At 39.4% G+C, this 21,374-nt stretch overlaps 1 protein-coding gene across 8 annotated transcripts in view; it reads left to right on the top strand.

Moving 5' to 3' along the window:
- The window catches only part of bbx (BBX high mobility group box domain containing), a 206,377-nt gene extending 186,379 nt beyond the window's left edge, over positions 1 to 19,998 (top strand). For 7 of the 8 annotated variants that reach the window (XM_078560039.1, XM_078560038.1, XM_078560034.1 and 4 more), the window contains 4 exons: positions 1,634 to 1,699; positions 3,296 to 3,484; positions 7,414 to 7,621; positions 10,346 to 19,998. In XM_078560039.1, the coding sequence (XP_078416165.1) occupies positions 1,634 to 1,699; positions 3,296 to 3,484; positions 7,414 to 7,621; positions 10,346 to 10,433 (551 nt within the window). In that variant the 3' untranslated portion in view covers positions 10,434 to 19,998. The remainder of the gene's footprint in view (positions 1 to 1,633; positions 1,700 to 3,295; positions 3,485 to 7,413; positions 7,622 to 10,345) is intronic. The other variant, XM_078560041.1, reaches the window with a different exon arrangement.
- Positions 19,999 to 21,374: the final 1,376 nt, after the last annotated feature.

The raw sequence follows: 21,374 nt of genomic DNA, 5'->3' as shown, positions 1-21,374 counted from the left end.
AATATCCATATTGGTTCCTGGGGGTGGGGCTCCAGTGGATGGGAAACAAAGTCATTTCTGGAGACATTCTGGCTTTGATAGGATAGGTAAGAGTGTAATCAAATAACCTTCAGCTTGATAATGGATGAATGGTGTTGAAGGAGAGTGGTTTGGTCGGCCGTGCCAAAGACTGCAAAGAGGCTGACGAGGGCGAGACGGGATAGTGCACCACTGTCACTGTCGTAGTGGATATCATGTTTGACCTTGATATAAGTTGTTTCTCTGATATGGCAGGGACAGAAACCTAATTGGAGAGATTGAAGCATGGGTTTTTGGTAAAGGTGAGAGGTGACAATATATTCAAGGAAAACGAAGTAGAGATGAAACAATAGATTACGAGCACAGTGAGGGTTATTTTTTGAGGGGGGGATATGATGATTGTGGTTTAGAAAGGGAAGGGGATAGTACCTGAGGATTGAGAGCCATTTACAATGCCAGCTAGCATGGGGGAAGGAAGGTCAAGGGTGAAGTAAGATACAATTCTAAATAGAGCACCAGAAATACCTGAAAAGCTCCTAACAAAGATCTTGCAAGGTCAGAACGAACATTGAGTCTGTGTATGTGCTAACAGAAATGTAATAAACTTGAGCTTATAGAAGCTTGAAATCAGACTCAAAAGCATATGAGTCCTACTTTATTTCAATATGCCAGTACACAGTGTATTTTCACCTGGTTCATATGGAAAATGCCAGCTGCCTTATAATTGATATTACTATATGGAAGTTCACCCCATGTCTTCGGATGATATTGATGAGGGGAATAATGTGGATTAGGAAGAAAATATCCACATTGGTTCCTGGGGTCGGAGCTCCTGTGGATGGGAAACAAAGTCATTTCTGGAGACATTCTGGCTTTGATAGGATAGGTAAGAGTGTAATCAAACAACCTTCAGCTTGATAATTGATGCTTTCTTTTATGTGACTATCTGGTGGAGTGACCAATGGTGTTGGTAGGTTCTGCATGGAACAATCTTCCTTTAGTACAATGATGAACAAATTTGTTACTGAACACTTTGACTAGTCACAGGTCTTCAAATGTTGAATAGTTCAGGTAGGAAAATATAACGTAGAATAGAAGCTTGTTATTATTAAATTTGAAAAGCAACGTTATGGAAGATTGATTAATGTCTGTGACAACACAGGAGCAAGGACATGTATTCAATTTCAGGAGATTTGTTCTCAATAATTAAGTTCAGACAGTGTCCATTTTTTTTTCTGGAGCACCAGCCACTTTGGTGGCAGATGTAATCAGAGCACTTGATTTTGTGTCGTTCCTGAGAGCTATTCAAAGTCAACTAAATGAGTATATTTACACCTGGCCACTCCCACCACTCTTGTGAACATCCCCCCACCCCCTTCTCCCCACCATATTAATTCTACAATGGAAGTTAGCAGGTATACTGTCCTTGTACTGAAAGTGACCAGTGAGCCAGCAGTCAAACACTGATTTAAATAGTCTAAGGTGTATCTGTATTTTCATTTTCCATTAGTTAGAACAGATTATGGGTTTACCATTATTCTGTTAGCATTAGGAACCCGTTTGATTAAAGCCAACATTTTCTATTTTTTTTTATATTTTTATTTATATTTTTTAGGATCATCTCAGAAAATAGTCAGCAAGTGTAAACACCAAAAGAACACACACCATTTAACTGAAAAAGGTACAAATAAAGGTTAATTTTGCTATTAAGTAGAAATTTTTTTGATGGAGAGAAATGGGGTAAGGGAAGAGGTGGCCTCAGTTCTTGAACCCTTTCAGAAATATTGCACTGTCTAGCTTCTGTATAAGAGCTGTAACTGCAGATATTCACATAACGAAGCACGGATGGAAATAAGCACATAAAACATTTTAATTGTTCCCAGAGGATGTTACACATACGAAAGCATGCATGTAAATTTGTATGTAATGGCCTAAGTGCCCCAGTGAGACTGTTAGGTTGAATATTGTGGCATAGCAGTCTGTTGGAATATAATTAAATCCATGGCAATCTTATCCAGTTAATCTCTTTATATTACCATAATCATAAATTATACTAACTATGAAACAAGTTACACTAACTTTCAAGTGGAACAGCCAGTAAATGGATTACTGCAATAAAATTCTTTCACAGTATCCTAGTCTGTGTCGACCAGTAATTAATACTAAGAAGCATGGTGTCTCATATGTGGATAATATAGGCCAGACTAGACCATTATAAAACGATCTTGGAATTTAACCTGAGCTTTCTCCAGTGTCAGGAACCTAATGATAAAAATGTTTGCTGTTTAAAATCCATTGGCTTCTGCATTATGGGTAGAATTTAAATACCCAGATTCTACTGCAAAAATACACATTCCATTTCTAATAGAGTGAAGCCTAATGACCTCAATAATGTCATAGCGTCCAGTTTGGATAGCTATTTAATAATTTTGAATATTCCACTGAATCTAGTAAACACATCATTAATTTACCATAAAGCACCATTGCAAATCTTTGAAACAACTGTCATTTAATCATTCAGCAACTCAGCCTTATAATGCACTGAATAAAGCCCTAAGTATGAAAATGATCTTACTATCTCTTGGTGAGATTTGGAATGTACTTATGCCATCACATATTAAATTAAATTCTGTTAGCCATTGTGATATGCTTTTTTGGCACTGGAAATTCTTATAGGAAGGAATTAAGTACAAAGCAAGTTCTAAACATCCAGCTAGTTATGTGTTTATCTATAATTAGTTGTATCAAGGTCACTGATATTGTTCACACTACCTATGGCTTCTCATCTCATTCTACAGATTTCATTGCTGCAACAATCGTTTGTTTCTGGCATGTGTTTGTGTCATTATGGATTAATATAGAAGGATTTTAATGTCAGTCTGGAAGCTAGGAAAAATGTTCCACAAATTTCGGGCATCAATATTTTATAGTGATGGAATTAGATGATGCGGTTATGCTTAAAAAACATTTAGACAATGAACTGAATTTCCTTTTAATATGTACATAATGTGTACCTTTTAGATCAAGCCATTTATTCAATTGGAGACACTAAGTAAAAATTATTAGCAATGTAGAGCACTTTCAAAGTGGTCCAAAGTGCTCCATAAACTAATAACAAATTGGTAGAGGTAGATCACTTGAGGGAGGCATAAATATCTTGGCACTGAAAATAGACGTCTACAGTATTTTCTAAACAAACTAACAGAGCAGTCTTTTTTATGTCCGTAGATACTACTGAAGTGTTGGGAAGTTAACTTAGTTGTTTCTTATATTTCAGCCATAGTACCACAAGACACGAACTCTGAGGAACATACGGAGAAGGTGGACCATGCTCCATCAGTTCCAAGCAGCCCGCTGACACCAGTGACACAAGAACCCCTCGTTGGTAGCCAAAAGCGCAAGGCCAGAAAAACAAAAATAACACACTTAATACGAACAGCTGATGGCCGCTTGTCACCTGCAGGAGGTAAGTGCAGGGTGGCCAGACTTTGTGGTCAGTGGCGAAGCAACAGTGCTCACCGTTCATTATGCTGCCCATAGATTTTATGTAGGTTTTTGGGTAGCAATTGGGAACCTCTATAGCACCCTCTAGAGGGGATCTGTGGCGTGTACGAGCAGGGAAAAGAAAACATGTCACTTCAACCAACCAGATTGAAAAATCCTGACTGAGGCACACAAAGTCTAAGCCAGGAGCTTTAAATTAGAATATTGAATTCAATATAAAATTATGTACAGAAAGTGAAATAAAGAGACAGAGAAAAAGATGGGATTGAGAGAATGAGATAAGAGACAAAGAGAAAATTTAAAAATCCTTTTTAATCCCTAACAATATTCAAAGTCTGAGTGAGTGGAATTTTACGCTTATAAAACTAAATTTTCAGGTTGTTTGGCAGTGTTTAAAAGTTATTAGGCCCTTAAAAATTCACTTACTCCTGAATGTGCAAGCCATAACTTCCTCTGACATATTTAGGAGTTAAAACTAGTGGGCAAATACTGCAACATCATGGGCGGAACCGTCCCAGATTTGCACTAAGTGAGGTAGTGGCCGCAATGGTGGGTTTTCAAGCCATGTTATCCCAAACCCACTGCATTAGTTATGCAATCCCGGAAAACACGCTGTTTCGATGGTGGGCGGGCTCTCATTCGCCCGCCATGCCATCACCTCACTGCTTCATCATGCCGGGCACCATATTTAAAGTCCAGGCTGCTGCAGGGAAGATGTGCACGAAAGACAAAAAAACTGCAGCCCCCAGGGTTTAATGACGCATCACTGGAACATCTTTTAGAGACCATGGAGCCTTGCCGCAATGTCCTCTACCCCCCTCTCTGGCCACAGGATGGGCAGCGGTGTGACCAACCAGGCTTGGTAGGCGGTGGCAGTGGTGATCAGTGCCAATGCTGCACAGATGAGGTTGGCCATCCAGTGCAGATAGAGGATGAATGATCTCATCCGTACAGCCAGAGTATGGCAACCATCTCATCACTCGAAACTCACACACTCAAGCCCATCACACATTCACTGGCATCTCACTCACTGCCAGCTCAAGGCACATCACCACCCATTCTCACACACACCCTCACATGTCCATCTGGCCTTATCTCCTCTGGAGACTGCCTCCTCAGCCCTCACCATCTTGAGGCCACTTGAACAGATTAACATGTGCCCCCTCACACACCCTGGATTACACTCCTTCACCAGTACAGCCCTTGTCCTGCCGCCTGAGGCCATTTCTCCCCCTTCGCCAAGCAAGCCCTAGCCCTGCAGCCGTTGAAAAGCCACCTACACATGGCTGATCTGGTAGGTAGAGACTGGCCTGTGAGTCCCCCTAAAAGTGATGTGGTGCTGTCTGTGAAGCCCAATGCTGATGACTACAAGTGCTGACCGAAGTAAGGTAGGCAAATAAACCTCGAAGTCCTGAGTGAAGTGCACGTCGCTTATGTGCTGCTGTGAAACACGTCGCCGTGTTTTCCCACCATTAGCGGGTTAGCCTAATAATGATATGCAGATGTATTTTAATGAGGTTCCCGACATCCGATAACGGGAAACACAGCCAGCCATTGGCGGACTAAGTTGATGATCCCAAACTGGTTTCACGCCGTCGTGAAACCGATCGTGCCGTATTGTCCGCCGACGCCACCGAACACACCTGACGCCGGTGGGCACAGGAAATTGAGGCCCATGTCCATTGTATGCTTAAGTGCCAACTCTATCAGTGAGTTACTGGTGTAGCAAAGCTTGTGGAGGAGCAGGGCAACTCAGCACTTCCTGATTTCCTCATTTGATTGTACAGACTCAAGACATTTCTGGCACTGATAGCTTAACCATTATTTCTGTCATAAAGTACAAGTAACTGTACGTGCATTCTTATAAAAATGAAAGATGGCACACTTAGAGGCTGGACTTCTGGGTTGTACACAGAGCACACCAGAAACCTCCATACTGAATTTTTGATGGCATTAAAACATTGATATCAATTTCCATTTGGAACTATATTTTAGTTTCCTGTGAGACATTCAAATTAATTTTGATTGAATTTTTTTTTGTGTGTTTATATGCAGGAGAGTATTATACCTGCATTACACATAGGCTGTGATTATAACTCAGCTGTCGATAAAGTATTGATCTGCAAATTCTGAATCTTATTTGTTTTTTTACTTGTTTTTGTGGATGTCAATGAAGGGTGCGTTTATTATCTATCCCAGGTTTCCCTGACAAGATGATGGTGGCCTTCCTGTAGAGATCGTTCATTCAAATAAATGACTTGCACAGCCACTTCAGAGGGCACTAAGTCATTTAAATAGTGTGGACTGGAGTTAATTGTGTGACATTAAATAGTGGCAGCAAGTTTCCTTCCCTGAAGCGTTAGTGAAGCGTTGGGGCAGAATCTTCTGTTTGGCGTGCGGGGGCGGGGCCCGCTTGCCGATGCGTAAAATGACTGCGGTGACGTCGGGCGTGTGTCCTGATGTCACCGTGCGTCTTTCCGAGCTCCAGGTCAATGGGTGTGCACCAGAGTCGGCTGCGCGCCCGCCGAACTCTCAAAGGCCTGTTAAGACCATTAATGAACCAATTAAAGTACTTGTCAGGGCTGGTCATCCAACCTTAAGGTTGGCAGGCAAGCGAAGAGCCCGGGCGGCTTTTGCATTTTTCATGGAACCTCATCCACAGGCGGGATGAGGTTTCATGAAGGATTTATTAACGAAATAAAAAATTTTCATCAAAATTCATAAACATGTCCCAGCTCATGTGACACTGTCACATGAGGAGACATGTCGGAATATTTTTTTTAAATTCTTTTTTTCAATTTTTCGGAATGAAATTAATCTCCCTGAGGCAGCTTCGTGCCTCAGGGAGATTTCTGTGCTCTTTTGCACACACGTGAAACAGCGCAAGCCCCGACTCTCCCTCCTCCCCCTGCCCGCACAGGTAGCATTGAGCGCTTCCGGGTGCGTGTCACGCTGGGTGGGCCTTAATTGGCCCACCCACTTAAAATAGCGGCGTGCAGCCAATTGTGGGTGGCGATTGGCCCCCCACCTGCTCCCGCCTGTCCCACCCAACACGGAGAAAATTCTCCCCTTGGAGTTTTTGCAACCATCTGACAGCTCTCATGGTCATTTGATTTCGTGCTAGACTACAAATTACCATATTCAAATCTCTGGGTTACAAGTTCAGTACCATACCCACTGCAGTACTGCACTTAGTACCTGACTGTCATGGGCAGGAGCAAGCTTTGCATATGTGTGCTTACACATACACCTGTGCAAGACCTTGCCCCCAGCTGGTAATTTTTAAACATATTGAGATCCCAGACAAGTGCACTGAGTTCTCAACACATTTAAATAGACCTTGTTTGTTATAAAGTGCCCAGGAGGCCTCCCAAAAGGGTCTTATGCAAAATGCTTGAGGTTGAACCCTAACTCCAGAATTCAATGGAAATGGCACCAGAAAGTAGACCTGTACCTTAAGTGCACCATCCTTCATCCATTCCTAGTAACTCTAAGACAGCGCCACAATATTTTTGATAGTAATTATTCCTCCATCTTGGGCAAAGGTTTGTGCTAGTGTTTTGTTCTGTGGTGAGTTCTTGATCTCTCTCATGTATAGGGAATAATGGGAAGTGAAGCCGTTGCATACAAGAATAGGTAATGAGCGTCCAAACCACTCTGTCTCCTTACATATAGCCTCTGCAGTTGGTCTCAATGGTTGGTTACACAATACCCATTAGAAGAGACCTCAAACCAGGCTAGCTATCTACCCTCCGTCAAAGATGGGATATATAGAGGGGAGTGACTTACTAAAACAATGAAAGTAAATCATTTTTAAATGGGCTGACGTTTTTATGCACTACTTTCCCTTTCTAACTTCCCTATCTCAAAATTGCTTTTTAATTTCTGCAGATCTGACAAAGGAGAAGATGCCGTGTAAACAGGAAAAGAAAAAACAGCCACTAAAGACAGACACTTTAGTTAGTGGAGTCAACTGCAGTCGTCCAGAAACGGAGCAGGCGTGCAGCATTTCACCAGAAGTGCAAACGACATCTGCAATCCCAGCGTTTTTCAGTTTAGCTGCCTTGGCAGAAGTTGCAGCCATGGAGAATGCACATAGGTGAGGTGACTAGTAAGTTATTGGCACATTATAAAAGAATAATCAGTCAGTAACTGCAAAGTGTTTGTTTTAATCGTAGGAAGAGAAATTGTTGGAAAATTTTGAATTTACAAATATTGGATAAAAATCACGTTCCATAGTAAAACCATTCAATAACACAAAACTAGTTCATCACCGTGGTGTTCCTCTCAGTTTTTTTAAAATGTCTACGTATTGCAGTATATTTAATGCTATTCCTTTGGTTGCTGTAGCTATATTACATGGAATGGATTTTCTAGCTGCCCTTTCTGTCTGGTGCTGAACAGGAACATTAAGGGCACAAGAGCACTGGCATTTTCTACACAGCAAATAGCTCTAAATACCTCTTAATATTTTGAGGTTCTGGAAAATATTGAGGGGCCAAGTTTTCCCTTCAGCGACGGGAACAGAGAGGGCATTTCGCAACGTTACATTCCTGAATTCAGAAAGTCAGCCCATTCAAACGGGGCTAGGCTAGAGTCGGGGCCACTACCTCCCGAGTAGGTCCCGAGGCAGCTGCGGAGGTGGGCGGATGGAGGTGGGAAGGTTAGAAGGCCCGCCTTCGGTCTTGGAGTGATTGGCTCAGTGCTGTTCACGGGTCTTAGGTACTCTAGCCCCCACTGCCCCGCCCACCCCAGTACCCCTCCCATGCCCTTTTCATACTTCAAGTGCATGTCAGATCACAGCCCACCACGTTTCCCAGCCCAAGGAAAATGACAGGCAGCAGGAATGGCCTGGTAATTATAAAATTGCGGCCCCACACGTCTCCCGTTTGGTCCTCCCAGTGCAGCTTTTCTCAGTGTTGGGAGGAGAAAATTCAGCCCCTAGTCTTTGGCTTGCACATAAGATCCCCCTGTTAGTGGAGTCCATGGGAAGGGTTTCACAGATTAGCCTTGTTCCAGGAAAACAAAGCAAGAGGCCAAAACCATCCAACCCCACCCCCACCCTGAAATCCTACAAATACACGGGCAGTATAAAGGAGATAGGAACCCAATAAAATGGGTCTTCACTTTTTGATCCTTAAGAAATGAGTGTTCTTTAGGGGCAAGGTCATAAAACTGACCCTGCGTCTGCAACATATTAAAAACCTTGAAGCCATGAGCGCTTCCTGTAAACTTTTTGTGTTGCTATTTTCTACCTGTACTTCTCTGCATCCAAAGTTCCCATATATTTGACTGGTTAATGAACAAGAATAGAAAATCAAAAGATTATACAATGTTAATCTGCACGGAGAGAACAGGGAAGCTGAAATTGTTCTGCTTAGGACAGTGAAGGTTATGGGGAAAGTTAATTGTGGTGGGGAGAAACTGAGGGAGTAAATAAGAAGAAACCGTTTTCACTGGTAAGAGGGTTGGTAAAGATGGGGCATAGACTTAAGATAATTGGCAAAAAAAAGGAAAGATCAGGACAAATGTTTTGACACAAAGGGCTGTATTTTCCCAGCACCGATGAGTTAGGAACGGAGGCAGGACTGTAGAAAGAGTGGCCACCGAGGAGCACAGCTGGGCCTCCTGCATCCATTTCTGCCCTCTGCCATTTCCCCAATGGCGAAGGGAGGAGTGGGCTTTGGAGCAGGCCCGATCCGGTTATTGGGGTCCTTAACACCGACATGGACTCATTAAGAGCCTGTCCCTAGTAAATTTTCTAATCTTTAGCAAGGCAGCCGTACCTTAGCAACTATCGGGAATCAGACCAGCTCAATGAAGCCGGGACATAGTCGGCTGCAAGTTTGTGTGAGAATTTGCAGTTTGAAGTGGAATTGAAGAGGCTGCTCATGGCAGAGAGGTCAGACCCCATTATATAAAAATTCATAAATTCTAAGGAATGCTATTCTGGCCTGGGTTCCAGACCTCCCGCTGCCCTCCAAAATGTGGGAAATTTTAACTTTTCGAACTTTTGTCCTAAAAGATTAACATGTAAATGGCAGCCACAATCATGGCTGCCGAAACGAGTCACAATGTGGTCTGCTTTTCGACTGACCTGCCTCCGTTTCCACGCTCTCGCCAGCTCGTTGGAAGGCAGACCCGTCACTTAAGCAGGTAACTTCCCCAGCTCGATGAAAATAGGAGCTGCTTCCTGTTTCGTGACCGGCTTGGGTCTTGGAATTAAATCCGCCTCCCGATTCCTGCCTCTGGCGGCAAAATCCAGCCCAGCGAGTCCTTATGGCCCACAGTGCACAGCCTGAAGGGGTGGTGGAAGCAGATTTAACATTCATTTTCAAAAGGGAATTGGATATCATCTTGAAAGGGAAACATTTGCAGGGCCATGGGGAAAGTGCTGAGAAGTTGGGCTAACTGGCTAGCTCTTTCAGGGTGCCTTTTCGTGCATGCACAATGGGTCGAATGATCTTCTATAATGCATACTAAAAATGGAGGCAGAATGCATGCATGGCAGTCTTGTTGAAGCCAGTCTAAAATTTAACAAGCAGATTCTAATTTCACAAATGCAGCCCTGGTCGTGTCCATGTTAGTGTTTGTTTGTTGCGCCATCTAGTGGTATGGTTTGGGTACAAAGTAAATGAGCTACTTTCAATGTTTTACTGCAAATTCAAACTTATTCGAATACGGAAAGCTTGTTGGTAGATGCACCATTGTAGTGTGCAGGTCCCCATAAAAATGTGGAACACTAAATGCTGGTAGTGAAGGTATCTTGCTGGTCAATGTGTGTATATGTGGTATTGATTTTCATTGTTTCCTTCTTCTGCAGAGGCCAGCATGCAGTTTCTCTGAACCATGATGGACAGCCCAAGGAAATGGCACAAACCTCAGTACTTATCTCCTGTGCAGACCAATAATGCATTATTACTTTGTATCTCTACAAAGTCTGAAACACAGGAGATGGGTCAGTTTGACCTGATATTGACTGCATTGTGGGAGTCTCACCCTTCCAAGGCTGGGTTCCTCACAGAAACAGCTGGGAAACACTGGCTCAGCAGAGCCCCATGGACAGGCTCAGAATCTGAGCATCAAACATTTACGAATGGGGCTAAACCAGTTTCTTCAGCCTTTGGTTCCCTATCTGAAGACAGCCTGGCTATATAAAAAAAAATAGCTGTTACACAGAACAACTGCCCATGAAACCTACTGGCAATTCTTGCCGCTGCACGCAACACGATCAGAGTGTGAGCTACTCGAGTTTGCTGCAAGTTCTAGCTTTTCTCAAGTAACACTGATGCACTGTGCTAGTGACTAGATATTGTCAACCTCTCTCTTTTTTCCTTTTTTTAAGCACATTTTGATTTGAGTTTCACGGAAACCGTTTAATCATGAACTTCTGCCTGATTACTGAGATGGTGTGGCAGGAAAAGATATTATTGAAGTTCTTTACATTTTGCCCATTACATTAAGATATTTTATTTCAACAGCGCCATTATTTAGTTGAAACCTCTGTTAATCTGTAGTTGAGTTTAATAGCACAATCTGTCTCTGTACAGATGGTACCTTTTGTTACACACGCAATCTTTTTGCTTGTTTTTTTTTGTTTTCCACGATGACTTAATACCTATTGTTTTTGCTTTCTCTTGCTAAACCTCACTGACCCTGCATTGGGCCAGTTTACTGGACGTGACTGTTTTCCAATATACTGTTAAGATGTGTAAAAGTAATTTGCTTATTTTTTAAGCAATTAGGCACTAATAGTGGCAGAAATCCTGCAAAGCTTTTTAGGTCCCAACTGTTGCACTGCTGTGTTTTTACAGTGAATGATTATTATGATGGTTGTAGGGTTACTAATTCAGCAAATTACTGAGGAGATATTCAGGTTTTATTTCAGGTTGCAGAAGTACATCAGCACAAAGGAAAAAAAAAGTCTTCTGTCAGACCAACAACTAGAATTACTGATGTTTAGTACTGCTTAGCTTGAATGCAAAATATTTTTCTTCCCATATTGGTTGAAGATCATGTTACCAGAATGGAAAACAACTTGGACTGTAAGTGAGGTTTCAAAACAGTAGCACAAGTTTTGAGAGTTAGTAAAGTCATCAGCAGATACTCAAACACAGTTCTTATGCTGTTCCATGAAGTCACAGTAATACAACACCAGTTGTTGCCTGGGCATTATGATTGTTAATGCAACACCCTTGACACCAACAAATGCCAGATATTAATTGTGCAAGAATAAGTCTATTTTTCAGGAAACCTGCAAGGTTATTTGGTGTACTGTATGTATTATATCCAGTTTTTATAAGCAGCATATGAGGAATAGTACACACTGTTCGCATCAGAGATGTTTTGTTCTTTTTGAAGATTGTGACTGGAATTTGCAATAAAAAGCTAAATAATAAATATCATGGCACAGTTATAATGGAACATGTATTAGGTGCTCCTGTCTGAACTAAACAAACCTAGTTGATGCACAATATATCTTGCTGTTTGGATTAAATACATGTTAAACCTAAAGCAAGATCTGATTCCAAGAATAATGGTCAACAGATTCATGGTCAAAATCTTAAGTATAGCATTTCTTGGTAAATTGTCATATTCATAGTAGGTTTCATTTGCGATGTTAAATTCCTGGCAATCATATGCAACTTCTAAGAAACGTTGGCTTTGTAATTAAGATTTGTAGCCCAAAAAATGGAATCCAGAAGGATTCTGTAGAAAAGAATGATGTCTGCACGTGATATTCTTTTTGAGTTCTTAATTTATTTGCGGTTTTCAAGATACGCATATACTTTTCTCCAATGTAATCTCTGTGATGACAGTTATAAATTTACTCAAAATGCCTCACTTTGATTTCCAACCTTGACGGACAGATTAATTTGCTTTTTTTTTTCACCCTCCGTGGATGAGCTTGAGTTGGCCTCAACTGAGCTGCCAATTATAGACACTTTGAATATACGTAATGCCTGCCCTAAAGAAGAAAATACAAATAGTACGGTGGCAATATTAACCATATTCAGGATTTTTAAAACAAGCATGAGCTTCCATTATGGCATTGTGGGTTCATGAATCACTTGATGTGATCAAGATGCAGTTTATATTTGTGATCTTGCTGCATCAGCTCATCTCGCTGGCGTTTCTACATTAATCCATTTATCCTCAGCATCCAGATGATTATCTGTGCCTGATGGGTGTCCAGTAACCACACCGATGCCCCGCCCCCAACAGTGAAAATGAATATATGTGACCACCAGAACTGAGCCTCAACTCTGTTGGCTCCAAAGTGAAATGGTCATCAGTGTTTGCACGAAGAAGGCCAATGACCAGGGTGGGATTGTGTGGGGTAGGAGAGGAGGGGAGCGGGGTGATAATAGGTCTGTGATCATATGTAGAACGATGCATTAGCGTAGAATGTTACCATCAGGAGAGAAAGAGCAAAGGGAGGAATTTGGAGGAAAGCAGAGTTTCCAAAGTGTGCAGAACACAGAAACCTGGATAGATCTAAGTGCATTATTTCAGGTTGGGTCAACATTTACATCAGTATCTTTAAAAAAAAACTTCCATTCGTGTGGATAGTACAATTTTATTAGTGAAGACATGAAACCTGATACAAGTTTCATTGCAATTTTGTGCCAGTTTATAATTCATACTTCAACTTTATACAGCGATGAGTAAGCAAAACTATCAGTTAGATTCAAAAAGTGCCCACACCATATAGAACTGATGCATTTTGCTCTGAATTCTCAGACGTTATTCAGAGAATGAATTTGCCAATTTCTTTGACAAAATGAAATATAATTCTGCCTGGGAATGTGCAAACCCTACTGAGCTCATGAGTTGGCCTTTACACATCATTATTACAGGGTAAGGTGGGTAAACTTGCGCTTTAGGCCCATTCTGTTTCTTGCTTAGTCCATCCATTTATAACTTTTATGTGAAAAATCACTGAATTGGCAATTCAGATTTCCATACCAAAATTGGCAATTGGACCTGAAGAAAGCTGTGGCTGCATTGTCGATGTGCTTTATTTTGAAGCTTTGGTCTTCACTGTTGACTCCCAGGAAATGGATGCACTTCTCTCAACAAAACAACATGAACAAGTAAACCAAAAATCCTTTTCCTGATTTGTATCTAAAGTGCACCATTCATTTATCCATCAACTGATGCTGTACAGCACAAATTATCATTCGGCACAAAATTACTGTTTTCATTTCCAAACAGATTTTTAAACTTTCTGCTTAAACATGCTGCACTGTAAGATTAATATTGAGTTAATTAAAGTTAGTTAAAGGGGAATCAGGGTCTAAGCTAAACTGGAGAGTTAAGCAAAAAAATGGGCTTTGCTCGTTAAATAGTAGTGGCATATTGTAACTTTTATAGCCATAGTCTTTGTAGAATTAATTGGAGTAAGACTTAATTGTACTCAACTTCTTGAAGATTGGTAAGACAGTTTCTCGATTGGTTTAGGGTTTGCACATCTCTTTCACTGGCTTAACAGGTAGACTAAAATAGCCCATCCTGGTAACATGATCCTTTTGTGACTGCTTTATACAATAATTCATTTACTGTTTGTCATTCTAGCTGTAAAGAACATTTTGTTAACGTTTTGTGCAATTGCCATCCTTTGCTTGTCATTAGAAATATGTCTTTTCCTCGTTGTAGAAACCAGCTTTTGCCCAAAGTCTAGCTAATATTTAAAAATGGAAAAAAGTACACAAGTTACTGTATTTAAATGTTCACAATGCTTTTTCACAAAAGTTGAGTATAATGAGAAAAATGTCTACATTTTATGCTTGACCAAGTAGAATACAATTCATTGTATTTTTGCATTTATTTTGTTTCCTTTACGATTAAGTGACATTTCCATGAGATTAATAGGTGGGATATGGAGTTTACCTATGATCTCCTTTCTTTGAATTATAAAAAGTGTGTGACTACATTGAAGTATAGCTTATTGCACTTGATATCACTTTTTTAGCATGTGAAAAGGCCCCAAGATTTGGTCATCAACATAGATGTGTGAGTTCTTAAAAGCGGTAATATTACATGTATCAGCTATACTGGTGCTTAATATGGGAATGTGCCCATTTGCTTACATTGAAGCTCATTAACATTCACGGATGAGGAAAGTGACAACACGGAGAACTGATAATTCATACGCGTGTTCTACCATTTCTGCTTTCACTGCTACAAATTATTGTGTCAGAAGCATTGAGAACAGCAAGAGTTACCACAGAGTGAATTTACTATTCTTTCTACGCAGAAGTGGAGAGGAAGAGTTGCATTATTGGGTTTCAGGAATGACACTCTGTTTATTTTCCTTCTTCAAAACATTAGCAAACTCTTAAGTTTTGCCCTTGCACATATTTAAATGGATACATCAAGTGAGACTTGGAAACGATAAGATCTGTGCCAGAATTTTTCTCGAGGCTTCTCCTACTCCAACACCATAACTTAGGCAGAAGTTTGGCAGAAACCCTGCTTAAGTATGTAAACAAGGTTCAGCTGAAGAACAAGGAGAATCCCCATTGAAATTCTCACAGTGGAAATTTAACAAACAGGAGATTAACCCTTTCGGCTCTCAATGTTCACTACTATTTGTAAAATGTGTAATTTTGTTCTTACGGCCTTTTGGTTTTTTCAAAGTATTAATGCTCAACAAAATTAGGTAACCATGGAACATTTAGAGAGTAGGATTGTTTAACTATATATAACCAAACATTTTATTTTGATGCATAATACATGCCCTGTCGTTAAAGGTTAACAGGTTGATACAAGGGTGATTGCTGCAGGGAATATTCCTCTTGTAATACCCCTGTTAAATGTGTGACAGTAGTAATGGTTTATGTACAACTTCTAGATTGTGCCCCCAACTGGAGTTGCTGTGATTAACCTGATATAATGGCCCATGGACCTGCATTTGACACCCAGCATTACAAGTTACACTATTAGTTATAACAATTGTGTTGAATTTTCACAGAATAAATTAATAAAATGCAGCAACCCAAGCATTACATCGTAATTTCCTGCCACCTAAAGAAAATAAATGTCTAATAGTTCCTTTACAAATAAAGTAGTAGTTATAAAATTTGCTTTCTTTTATCTATCTGCAGGACACATTATTTTGCAAAGGGCTCAGAATGTCTGTTTTTTACACTCCAATTTTTTAATACGTTGATTAGTGGTAGAAAAAGTTATCAGCAAGATAGTTATCAGAAATGCCCACTCATACATTATTTTTTACAAGAATATACTAGGTAATTATCTAAGATCAACTAATTCAAACTGTAACTGTTGGTGAGATAGTGGGCGTGATGAAGTACCAATTTTGATTGTCCCAACTGGTTATTGCTGTTGACAATTGTGCTGCAAACAGGAAGTTCTTTTGAACAGCATTCCCTGTGGTAGACTAAGAATTCTGTCACAGTTTCACCCTTTTTTTTTTAAATGTAACTTTCTTTAGAGTAATTTGGAAACACTCAAAACCAAAAGCCAGTTACAGCTGGTTAGCGATGCCTGCTGCAGGGACGTGTTTGGCAACCAAAAATTTCCATGCTACTGTCACATTTTGCTGATCAGGAAAAAGTGCAGCTTGAAGTATCACAGAAGTGGTCACAAATACACGCTGATTATGACTTTGAGAGAATTAGTTGAAATAAAAAGTTTTAATGCAAGTTTGGCTATACCCGAAAGACCCATTTGCACCTAAGAATTGCCATTATTCTGAATGAGAATAGTCCAGGCTGTTGTAGCTTGATTTATACAGAAAGGATTTATCTAATCCTTGATGTAAGTGTTTTATTCACAAAGCATCATCCAATTAACCTGTACTAGTAAATTCTAATTAGGGCTTTTATTGTTAGGAAATGCAATAACTGATCATTTACTGTAGCCCCTGAATAAGTTAATTACTATTGCTTTGTCCATCGTGAGCGGAATGGGCGTGTGGCAGTTCTAAGAATGACATAGTGTGTATATTTGGAGTTCTTGTATGGATGCAGAAAGCGGGGTGGGGGGGGGGGAACAATATAGCAGTCTTAAAGGCGTGACTCCACATCCTATATATGGAGACTGGAAATTTGACTAATTTTGATTGTAAACAGTTATCCCAGTAATTTTGTTTAAGACCAAGTTGACAAGTTGCTCAGTTAATGAAAGATAACGTTGGGAACCCTCGTCATATAAATAAATAATTGCTGAGCCGAGAGTTAGTTTGTCATTAAACAATACTCTAAGCAGTGACTGAAATAGCAACAAATTATTGCTGCCATGTAATTAATGTTTTGTTCAGACAGCTGAACCTGGAATATTGATCTACACTTTTATAGTGGTTGTGAGAAAATGCTTTGCGGATGTAATTTCCTAACTCAGATCTAACATGCACATTTTTTTATCGTAGATGTTTATTTTAAATGAAGTTAGAATTTTAACAGAATGGGTAATATAACTTGGAGAAAATTATTTCTTTATGCATGAGAGTAAGGCACATTTAACAAACTCAAAATGTGCAGTGTATTCCAGCAGACACTTTTATTTGGCCTTAAAAATGTTTAGTGAGGTATTTAAATATTTTTTTGAATTGGTGTTGGAGACAAAGATGGCTTTACAAAAGTTAAACTTTTTTATTGTGGTGATGTCTTATTTATAATTGCTGCAGTAACACCTTGTGGCCAAAGAGATCATTCATCATTGCATTTCTTACATATAATTTGATACCGAATTGAGAAAAAGTTTAATTTTTGGAAAATATAGATTTGGAAGAAAAAATAACTCTATTGACCCAGTGATGTGTGCTAGCTAAAATGTTTGTGTCATACCCTTTGGTCAGAGGTTCAAGTCCTGGTAAAAGCAGCAAGACCAATAGATCACCCAAATAATGATGGAGAGGATATACCATCATAAAACATAACCCACTATTACAAACAATAGAATGTGGCCTACAAAGGGTTGGCAGAGAACTGACTGATACACCTGTATTTTTGACCAAATGTATGATGCAGTTTAATATTTTATAAATCGAAATTTGTTTTAGGCCAATTAACAAAATGATTCCAGTAGTATATTTTTAAATGGTGGTTTGACAGATAGACTGAAATATTTAATTTTTTTGGAAGAGGGTTGGAATAGTTTAATGATGTACAATTGATTTTAATTTTAATACCAAAAATGCAGGGATGTTTCCTGATTCACAAGAAGTATTAAATGAATTATATTTCATTAGAATAAAAGGCAGATGTATAAATAATTAGTTTACAGCAGACCGTCAAAGCCATGTTGACTAGCCCAGAAAATCAACATTAAACTTTGTAAACATCTATAACCTCCGCGATTTGGTTATAATGCTGACACTGTTCAAAGGAAGACCCTAACTTGTTCCACACCAACAAAGGTTTATGCATTCTTGTGATAATTCAGTTATTTGTTTACACTTAATTGTTTAATTCAAAATATAAGAAATTTCAATAACACAGCAAAGTGGGAATTTAATGTTTAAAATTAAATAATCAGATAATCTGCATTAAGCAACTTTAAATTAAAAATAGACTGTATACACAAACATGTTCAGTTTGTAAAAAAGCAGAGCAAAGTTGCGGTTTAAATTTTACATATGCATAGCACTTGTTGAATGCCAGTTTACATGCCCATTGTAGTCATGTGTCCACCAACAATGAAATAAATTAATTATCAGCCCTAAGAAAACTAATTAGATTTATTGTTTATTCTGTCTTTTTAAGAAAAAGCTCATTTTGAGATTCCCTTGTGATGTTTTTACAATTAATATTCTGTTGTTTTTGCACTGTCCACAACTGTAATTTTTGATTCCAATTCAAGTCTAGATTGGTGGCTGTGTTTCAACAGTGCTATTATCATACCATGTTTTGGATCCGAACTGAAGTGCCAACCATCCAATCTTTGCAAATCCATAGAAAGGTATGGAATGCTTCCTTTGAACATTCACAGCAAGTGAACTTCCATTGATGTAGCTGGAAAGATTCCACTGGCTCACTTCCATTTTATTATTTGGGTGTATGGTTCAGGGAACTGGGCAGCTGTCCACTAATGAGCCAATGGTTTTGATGCCAACACTGCATCAGCAACAGGGCTTAACTGTGCAAATATTCCTCTTTTAGTGAGATGGATCACAATCAGCAGTACTTCAATTCAGTTTTAGGAGGCCTTTGATGATCCATATGCTTCAAATTATTTATATCAATAAAATGTAAATAGAGTTTCAGATGTGTTAATGTAACCATTGATACCAGTAGCATCGCTATGGCAGTGTTTTGGTGGTAAATAATCCATCTACAGTTTGAAAACTCAGGAAGGTGCTGAAACCTCTAATTACATTAATCAAACTCGTATCAGACACTTTTTAACATCACAGTTCACAGGAGTATCCAAATTAACGATGCAATTACATTGCACATAATAAGACTGTTTATACAGACCCAAAAGTCACATGCTGAGGCTGACCAGTGCTTTTTTTTATTCTTAGCCCTGGTTTCTATTTTACAAACTTGTTTAACAGGTTTCTTGAGTTATGTTGTCCCAGTCAACGCACTTCCGAAGAGCTGGCTGTTCAATGACAAGCAACCCTGATATCAAGTGTGAGGTTTTGAGATCTGTTGCAGTAAGAATTAAGATGTAAAGGCCCTGTGTCATCTCATGGTTTGTTATGAGTAGAACCACAATGTCCGAAAAAGGGCTAAGCGTGGTTCCTGTCGCAGTGGTATTTAAAAATTACTTGCAGGATCAGTACACTATTAGGCATGCACAGAGCAGGTGTGACGACGTAGATGCTCAGCGACATCATCAATATACTGAAATATTTGCCTTTTTCTTCTTGTTGCAGGCAACAAAGTAGATGACATAGAGCCTTTATTTGTACAATGTTCAATAGTATACTATAATTCAGAACATTAATTGAAAAGATACATGGTGTGATTGAATGGCATCTTCAGTTTGATCTTGCAGAGTGAATGTCGATGTAAGCTATTCGGTTAAACACACTTATGGTAACTGGGAGACTGCTGTAGGTTCTCATTTTGATGTTCCTAGAAGAGAAATTTCAGTGAAGTATAATTTTGAAAACGTGAAGCAAAATTCTTGGTGATGTTAGGATATCCCCATTACACGAGAATCAGTTCTTGTTACAGAAGGTGCCTGTGTATATAGCTCCTTTGTATTGCTTTGAGCAGAGTCCCTTATATATTTCTTACTAATATGCTCTGTAGAAATTGAATTCAGAAATTTTACTACTGATAATTAAGAGTTTAAAGCCACTAATTATATAAAAGTTGCATAATTTGACAGATGATCATTTTATATTGCGTACTGTTTATTGCCTGTCTGTTTAGTTTTGTGATTGAAACACAGATTTCCTTTTCCCTCTGTTATAATGCTGTATGCTGCTGCAGTGTTATTCTCTATCATTATTTCCTAGCAGGCAATAAAGCATATTGTACAGTATTATATAAATGAGTGAGATGATTATTTATAAGAAAATGAAATCTTGATTTACAACCAAAGTCAGCCCAAAATTGAAAGACATTGAAAGAACGTGACTTAATTCACCTTCACAAGTTGATTCTGGATGAATAATTAACATTGCTTAAAACATACACATTAAGTTTAAGTATAACCATGCCAATTTGCATACTATCGCAATTGAGCCCCTGCTCAATTGACCAGGCTATATGGAATGCGATTAGGCTATGAACCTTCTAGAATTGAGGACTAAGCTCTTGAGCATTGTTGTTAGCAATCTAGGCAAAAAATACTTTGTATTAGCAGTTGGCGTTTGCGAGCTCCTAATAGTCCAGAGCTGCATTTCTTGCTCCATCATGGGAAACGTGAGTAACCTCACTCACTTCAAAAGAAAAATGAAAGTACTTCACAACCTTCTCGGACTCCAGACTGATGAGAAAAATCCAAGCTGCTGGGGTATAAATCCCAAGACACTGTGGGTATTTAAATTAATCGATCCAGCTATTATTTTCTTATTTCCACCCAGTCCCCAAAGTTTCTGAAACTTTGATTAAACTACCAAAAGTTGCTAAAAATAGACATTTCCTGATTTTTTTTTTAGAAATAAGTATGCTATGTAGTTTTATGTTTATACATTATTAAATGTTGCAGGATATGTTTCAAAGCTACATGTAATTTGTTGGGTTTGTATTACTGTAAGTGTGGGGTTGGGAGGAAGAATAGAATTTTGTTACAATACAACTTGTACATTTTAGGTGTTAACACATAATCTGCACAGTGAAATAGAATACACATCCTATCATTTGCTTTTTAGGTTGAACCTATTTGTTAATGACATGACTGAAATTTGTGGAGTAATGCACTGTTTAAACAAATTGATCTTCAAATTAAATATTGAGTGACATTGAACACCATTGCCATTTTTGAATTCCGTGCCATCAGCACTTGGAGGCACGATTGACCAGAAACACAACTGGACCAATCACAATAAATACTGTGACTACAAGAGCCTGGACATACTCTGGCAAATGACTTACCTTCTGACTCCCCAAACGTATCCACCACCCATAAGCCGCCATACGTAAATGTGATAGAATGCTCTCCATTTGCCTGGATGAGTACAGCTGCAACCATACTAAAGAAGCTCACGCCATCCAGGGGAGAGCAGCCTACTTGATCTGCACTCCGTTCGCCACCTTAAACATTCATTCCATTCTCCACCATTTGTGCTATCTTCAAAATGCCCTGCAGCAACTTGCTGAGGCTCCATTGACAGGACCTTCCATTCACGCAGCCTCTACTGCCATGTAGGACCAGAGCAGAAGGTGCTTGGGAGCATCACTAGGCATCATTGTTCCTTCTCCATT

Source organism: Cetorhinus maximus, chromosome 16, assembly GCF_964194155.1.
Source record: "Cetorhinus maximus chromosome 16, sCetMax3.hap1.1, whole genome shotgun sequence".
Taxonomy (NCBI): domain Eukaryota; kingdom Metazoa; phylum Chordata; class Chondrichthyes; order Lamniformes; family Cetorhinidae; genus Cetorhinus; species Cetorhinus maximus.
This window is presented reverse-complemented; position numbering and strand designations above follow the sequence as displayed.